This window comes from Trypanosoma grayi, assembly GCF_000691245.1.
Source record: "Trypanosoma grayi strain ANR4 Tgr_884_V1, whole genome shotgun sequence".
NCBI classification, from domain to species: domain Eukaryota; phylum Euglenozoa; class Kinetoplastea; order Trypanosomatida; family Trypanosomatidae; genus Trypanosoma; species Trypanosoma grayi.
In genome coordinates this window covers 1-6,993 of record NW_008826503.1, presented here as the reverse complement: position 1 = coordinate 6,993, position 6,993 = coordinate 1, and the positions used below count along the sequence as shown (strand labels likewise).

At 56.3% G+C, this 6,993-nt stretch overlaps 5 protein-coding genes across 5 annotated transcripts; all 5 read right to left on the bottom strand.

The window, feature by feature from the left end:
* On the bottom strand, window positions 1–1,473 carry DQ04_08841040 (pre-rRNA-processing protein ESF1; the record flags this gene model as incomplete). Its single annotated transcript, XM_009315714.1, has 1 exon — window positions 1–1,473. A coding segment is annotated over one exon (1,473 nt), but the record flags the coding sequence as incomplete, so codon positions are not given.
* Window positions 1,474–1,989: 516 nt separating this feature from the next.
* DQ04_08841030 (hypothetical protein) lies at window positions 1,990–2,412 on the bottom strand (the record flags this gene model as incomplete). The annotated part of the gene is made up of 1 exon (XM_009315713.1): window positions 1,990–2,412. One exon carries the CDS (start codon window positions 2,410–2,412, stop codon window positions 1,990–1,992), a length of 423 nt encoding a protein of 140 aa, XP_009313988.1.
* Window positions 2,413–2,653: 241 nt separating this feature from the next.
* Window positions 2,654–4,195, bottom strand: DQ04_08841020 (hypothetical protein; the record flags this gene model as incomplete). Its single annotated transcript, XM_009315712.1, has 1 exon — window positions 2,654–4,195. The coding sequence occupies one exon, from the start codon at window positions 4,193–4,195 to the stop codon at window positions 2,654–2,656; it is 1,542 nt and encodes a 513-aa protein (XP_009313987.1).
* A 220-nt stretch (window positions 4,196–4,415) lies between these two features.
* DQ04_08841010 (telomere-binding protein 1) lies at window positions 4,416–5,339 on the bottom strand (the record flags this gene model as incomplete). Its single annotated transcript, XM_009315711.1, has 1 exon — window positions 4,416–5,339. One exon carries the CDS (start codon window positions 5,337–5,339, stop codon window positions 4,416–4,418), a length of 924 nt encoding a protein of 307 aa, XP_009313986.1.
* A 335-nt stretch (window positions 5,340–5,674) lies between these two features.
* On the bottom strand, window positions 5,675–6,394 carry DQ04_08841000 (putative protein-l-isoaspartate o-methyltransferase; the record flags this gene model as incomplete). Its single annotated transcript, XM_009315710.1, has 1 exon — window positions 5,675–6,394. The coding sequence occupies one exon, from the start codon at window positions 6,392–6,394 to the stop codon at window positions 5,675–5,677; it is 720 nt and encodes a 239-aa protein (XP_009313985.1).
* Between the last annotated feature and the right edge of the window lie 599 nt (window positions 6,395–6,993).

Below are 6,993 nucleotides of genomic sequence, written 5' to 3'. Positions count from 1 at the left end.
GCCGGGGTCGTCGGTTCCGAGGGCGTCGCGGAGAGCCTGCCGCCGCTGCTCGCGGTCGGACTGCAGCCGCGCCACTTCCTCCTCCCGCTCCTGCGCGAGCATCTCCTTCTTAGTCTTGCGCATCTCCTTGCGCCGCAGCTTGTACTTGAGCTCCGCTTTGCTGCCGAGGTCTGCCGAATTCATCATCTGCTTGATCTTCGCCTCGCGTTGAAGCTGCGCCGCCTTAGTCCCTGCGTCGAGGTCGAGCGTCGCCTCCATGTCCCCCATCACCTCGCCGTCATTATCCCCCGACTGCTGTTCCTCATCCTCATCCATCTCAACATCGCTGAAGCGGTTCAACGAGTCGTCATCGCCGTCCTCCTCATCCCCTTCATCGCTGTCCCCCCCATGGTCACTGCCCTCGTAGTCCTGAGGAAGACCACCAATCTCCTCCAGTAACGCTGCATACTTCTTACGAATGCGTAGTTTTTCGCGACTTTTCTTCTCCTTGTTGTTGCTGCTGTCGCCAACCTCGTCCTCGTCCGACGAGTCAGGAGGAGCGATGTACGCGGCGAGGTCATCTTCCGCAGCCTCACCAGTGAGGCTGTCGCGTATCGAGCGGTAGCGGAACATGTCGTCCTGGTCCCACGAGATGCGGAAGCGGGTCTGCGACAGCGCCGCTGACTTAAATGCGGCGAGCGGCTTGAAATTTGCAGGGATGCGGTCGGCGCTGCTAACAGGGTTCTCGAAAACCTCGTCGTCGTCGACGTAGCGAAGGTCGAGCACGACGCCGCTGGACTCAATGTCCATGCCGTCCAGCTGCTTGTAGACCGTCTCTGCTGTTTCCGCAGAGTCGAAGGTGGCGATGGCGTAGTAATACTTCATGCGGTCCCGCTCGTACTTACGGTGCTTCCCCTGCGAGAAGAGTTCGCCATCCTCGCCCACCTCGTGCAGCATCGCAACGTTGTCGACCTCCCACGGGTCATCGTCGCCGTCGTTTTTGTTGTTGTTGCCGTCTTCGTCATCATAATTTGACTCGTCACCCGCGCCGTTGCGGTGGTAGCGAGATCCCGCGGCGGTGTCCTGCTTCGGCTCCGCCTCATCATTCTTAACCCAGAGGTCCGGGCCGTGCACACGCTCATGCTCCACCATGCGTTTGCCAAACTCACTCATGTAGACGGAGACGTTGACGAGCTGTCCACCTAAGGGCAGCGCGTAGAAGAGAATCGCGTAGAGGTCCACTGCACGCACGTGGTCCCAGCTGCAGTTCACTACCGCCAGCCGGCGGCGAGCCTNCTCGACAAACTCCACGTCGGACGCTGACCACGCCGCCACGTCGTCGTCGAGCTCCTCCGCCTCCCCGTCCTCGAGCCTCATTTCGGCCTCCTCGTCACCCGCAGCGTCACTGCTGGCGCCCTCCGACGCTTGAGACTGCTCTTCCTCCTCCTCCTCCTCGTCATCATCGTCGTCGGAGTCTTGTGGCGCCTTCCCCATTTGCTGCAGGCGCCCCGCAAAGCGCGGGTCCCGCAGCGCTGCGTTGTCGCCGCGCCCCGCAACGCTTCGACCCCGACGGGCGATTTGGAAGCGCGGGTCGGTAAAGCGCGAGGCGAAACGCGCGTCACCGCGTCCCCGCCCACGCCCACCGCCGCGCACCGTCCCACGGCCNAAAGCGCGAGGCGAAACGCGCGTCACCGCGTCCCCGCCCACGCCCACCGCCGCGCACCGTCCCACGGCCCCGCGAGGAGCTCTGCAGCGTCTTCATCCCCAGCGAAACGGCTTAAAGCTACACAAAGAGAGGGCACGAGAGGAATGGAAGAAAGAGTGGTGACGCGTCATTAAAGAGTCACTCCAGCAGTGAAGAAAAGGGATAGGCATCACCGCTGTCGGCACCAAAGCCACTTTTTATTAACAGTAACAAAGCATGTGTTTCGATTTTTGCTCACCGCGCCTCCTTCCCTCTCTCTGTCGCTCTTCCCCCATTCCCCATTATTACTCCGGCGGGGAGTGAGGTCAGGGCTTCGCCTTCCGCGACCTCGAGGGAAAGAGCACCACAAGGTCGAGGAACATTACCATCACAACAACCCCCAGCGGTATGGTCCAAACATGATATACGGGCCACACTGCAATGATCCACAGAAAGCCAGCAGCTGTCACCACACCGATGGCGCCGTACAGGAGGTGTTTGTGTGTCTCGTTCCAGTTTGGGTGTCTGGGCTGAACAAGGAAGGCGGTATAGATCCACATTGCGAAAAATACCGCATAGAAGAAATACGAGGCCCACATGATAGGCTGAATGATGTTACGCGAACGAAGCATCACCTCCACCAGTCGGGAGGACTTCACTAAAGAGCCACACACAAACACCCTAAGAAGCTTGGTGGCGTAAAAATTTTTGTCTCTTGGCTTTGGTGGAAGATCGTTCTGTGGCTTCATTATCTTGCTTTTCTGGTGCAGGGTGTGTATTAAGGAAGAGCTGCAGGTACACAAAATACACAACGAAAAAAAGAGAGAATGAGAGTGTGTTTGTCTGACTGCACATGTGTGCATTGGGGATGGAGAGAAAGAGCAGAAGCAGATTCAAATACTGGATACAAAAAGACAACCACATTTGCCCACACTGTCGATGAAAGCAAGAGGTGTAGGACGTACATAACTTCCAGAGATGCATCATACATCATACATCATCCTCTCTCTGCGTTAGAAAGGGTGCTGTGTCGACCTTCATACTCTGTAGTCGCCGCAAGGCGGCAATCTCAATTTCGTCGATTTGCTCTGCTTTCAAGACTGCCTTTCTGTCAACAACGGGCGGCAGTGTGCCAAACGAGGCGGCTGAGGCACTCGTTACTCGCGCGATAGCTGAGCCATCCAAGTAGAGAGTGGATGTCTGATCCAATCCTGAGCCTGCTCCCGGCCGGTCTCTTTCCAGCTCAACACGGAGAGCCTTCTCCTCCAGTGTGGCCATCCGCGCCTCCATCTCTGTGCTGCTCTTCAGCACAGAGACCCAGTTCTGCTCCATATTCATCGCGAACCGGTGCAGGTCCTTTATGGACCACACAGGCTTCTTTGTCACAGCGCGCTTTGACATTGCGTGCCGCAGCGCCTTCACCGCCTCACGCGGGTCGTCATCCTCCTTGCGCTCATTCACACAGCGGTATATGAGAGTCGGTGGCGCGGAGAAGTCGTCCATGCCCTTCTGGGCGCTCCGCGTATCGAGTGCGCCTTGGTAAGCAGCGGTGCTGATGAGCAGCGACGAGTCGTAGATGCGGTTGGCCCACTCCCCGCCCATCGTTTCATGGTACGAAGACAATATAATAGACAACGTCGCTGCCGTTTGCACCGCCATCTCTTCGTTGCGAAGACCAAAGGGACACGGGAAGACGGGTGTGCCCAGCAGGTGCACCACACCAAGCACCGATCGCTGAACTTCTCCGTACCGCTTGAATACAGGAACAAGTAGCTGTGCGGCGTTCGACGTTTCAATCAGCTCCAGCAGAGGGGCGTTCTCCGACACCTTGGAGACGCACGCACCTGGCTTTGGCTTTAGGTTCACTGCGATTCCCGTTTCACTAACGGCGCACGGGACGGAGGTCTCGGATACTCGGTACGGCGCCGAGTTGTGGAGTTTAGATGTGTCACGGCCCACCACAAATGGTGCTACAAGTTCTGTAGACACAACACCAGGTGGAGGCAGCCACAGAAGCACAACAGCTGCACGAGTGCGGATAGCTAAACTCTCCAGCACGCAGTATATGCTGGCTGAAACCAACTCTAACGCGGAGTTCATCTTGCGCAGCTTATACGCTGGCACTGTACCGTTGAAAGTTGCCTTGGGGCTAAAATTACTGTAGCCGAGACGTGAGGCATTCTGCGCTCCAATTTGGGTGGTCGACATAGTTGCGTTGCCTTGTGCGGTTTGCAGTCGGGACTGAGTGCCCAACTCGCGCTCCTGACGATCCCGCTGACGCGCCGCTTCGAGAGTTGCCTTATCATCCTTGAGGGCACCGATTTCCTGGTGAACAGCTGAGCACAGCTCGCGCAGTGCCGTCTGCAGCTTGACGATGCGGTGGTTCTCTTCGGGCGTCGTGGGCTGCATCTCCTTCACGACCTTGTGCACCTCTTCAAAGCGGTGGGAGATGATCTCGCTGAAGACGCAGGGCGCGAGCGAAGAGACAGGGAAGGCATGCCGGCAGCTGTAACAAAGTTGCATTGTATCCATCTGCAAACAACACAATAAGAAGAATAAAGAGAGAGCGAGAGAGAGAGAGAGAGAGATGTAGAGACAGTGCAAGAGCGTGGCTGTGTGCGTGAAGCAAAGGAGAATAGGGGACAAAAAGACACAAAAAATGCAACAGGCAGTAAGTTGTTTCGCACGACGCATTATACTGGTTTCGCATGTTGTTTCTACAAGAGCAGCGGAAGAGCTTTCCCGCTTTCCTTCAATACTCAAAGAAATCGTCTTCAAATGGCTCATCGAGCCCGACGAGATCTCCCAACAACGTGTCGGCCGCCGGGGCCTCGCCGCCATCCTTCTTGACACCACCAACTTCCAGAGTCACCGGAATGGGGGCGTCGTCGCCCTTGACATTCGGCTCTTCATCTTCCTTCGCCACATGTGCGCCTTCAGCCTGTGGTCTTTCCTCCACAATGAAATCGAACTCAAAGTCGGCGTTCGCGGCGTCACTTGTGAGTGTTTCCCCCTCACCTGGTGTCGGCAGCAGCTGCAGCATCCCCGCCTCGATCTGGCGCAGTGCCTCCTCCTCTTCCTGGTCGAGGCGTCGGGCCGGGCCCTGCTGCAGCTCCTCCCGCTTCTTGAGGCGGGCCTTGAAGGTGCTCAGGTCTATTTCCTCCCGCGACTCCAACGCCGCCCGCACATCGTCGCGCCGCTTGCGCAACTCCCGGTGGTACAGTCGCTTGACGTCATTGCGGGAGCGCCCGGGGTAGAGGACAGCGATGGCGTTGAAGTCCGTGCCATACTGTGAGAGAAACTTGTAGAAGTCTCTGAGTTCCTCTTCTGTCCAGTCGAAGCGGGCCCGCTTGTGCCCTGCAAGCATACCTTGGAGCGGTGGTGTGGGCTCAGCGTCCTCCGCATTGGCGGCCTGCTGCGTTGCGTCGGTGCCCTGCAGCGACTGGGTGGATAGGTGGGACTGTGTTCTCTGCAGTGCAATGCGCCGCAGCTGCCGGCTGCCCCGCATAACCTGCCGTATGGGCCTCTGCTGCTCCACGGGCAGAATGGTGGGCGGCAGCTGTTCGATGGGCGTGTTGGAGAGCACACGGAGGGGGACATTGTTGATGGCGTCGACGGTCGAGTCGAACCCTTCCGCGGCGGGGTCCGGCGGGAAGTCGAAGTCGCCGCGGTCCATCCTTCCCCTTCCATGGAGAGTGACGAAGAAACAGGAGGGAGAGAAAACAAAACAACAACAAAAAAGAGGTGCTGACCCTGCAGGTGTTTGTTTGTGTGTGTGTGTGGCTGCTCCAGCAAGACCCCCATTGGCACGACAGTTTCAGAAAAACAAAAACGAGACGGGTATACTACTCCCTAAAAAGACGCAACTATATATATATATATATTAACCACTGGATAAACTGAGGACGAGGACACGCACACGCACACGCACTCACACTCACACTCTCTCTCCCTCCATTCTCCTCTGTAACAAGAAACTGCAGCAATGTGTGTGGAGGCGCATCCTTTGCATCAGCAACGCTTCATCTGATGCCTCAGTGATGTCAACGGGACAAACTGCACTCCTCCGCAACACTTCATCGTAATGTTTCCATCACCACTCTTTGTGTAAAGGCGCAGACGCTGCGCTGCATCCTCCTCCCCAACGGGTATTATAAGGCATCCGCCAGGCTTCAGTGCGTCAAGGTACGTTTTTGGCACGGACGCCGAGGCCGCGCCAACGTGGATCACATCAAAGAGGACTGAACGACCTGGAAACAACGTTGTAAGATCCCTACCATCACCTTTAACAAATGTAAGACGGTTACTCTTCACCAACGTTTCGAAACGTTGTTGCGCAACTTTCAACGAACGTTGCTGGAGCTCCTCGACATGCTCCACGCCCACCACCTGTGATTCCTCACCGCACAGCTCGGCAAGGACAACTGTGAGGTAACCACTACCGCTGCCGACGTCCAGCACTGTCTTCGGCGGATCTTCGGTTGCTCGCAGCAAAAACGGGGCGAGCAGCTCCAACATAATGGCGTGCATGTGGGGCGCGCTGATGGTAGCACCGTAGCCGAGGGGCAGTGGTTGATCTCGGTACGCGGACGACTGCAGACGCTCCGGCACAAACCAGCCGCGATCGACGCGGTGGAGTGCCGCGATAACGGCTGACGTGGAGAGCAACGAGGCCCTTTCCAGTTGCTGGATCATCGTTGCGTTCGAAACGCCCGAGCATGTCCACGCCATACGATCCTCCCAGCTATCTTGCACAGCGTAGACAAAGTTTTCTTTTCCACTCCCCCCAAAAAAAAAGAAACAGAAAAAAAAGAGAAAAAACACGATAATAAAGACAGGTTTTTGCCTTTAGGACCAGGAATGCCCAACACTTCTATTCCGCGCACTGAGAGATGAGGAATCAGCCCATACCTCACATATCCATCAAAGTCCTCCTCCTCCTCCTCCTCCTATGCCATATGGCATTAGCTTTTGTTAGTGTCGAGGCACTTTTTTCATGCCTGCAGCGTTGACGTCCATCCAAAAGCAGCATCCAAAGCGTACACGCTGACGATGTTAGCAGAGAGACCATTTCTTCACACCACAGACCATGTGCTGTTAGAAATGCGCCCCTGCCACCCCAAACTCATTTTCCGCCCTCCACAGGCTGTGGTGACAGGGGGTGGTTGTGGCTGGCCACTTTCGTTCTTGTTACACTTCATTCATGTCTATCTTCTTCTTTCATCTTGTCTCTTTTTTGGTTTTTATTCCATGAAGCATTTGAGGCTTCGTTCCTTTCTTATTGCTATACTATAGAGCAGCTCCCATGCAATACACACAAAAGTGGGTGG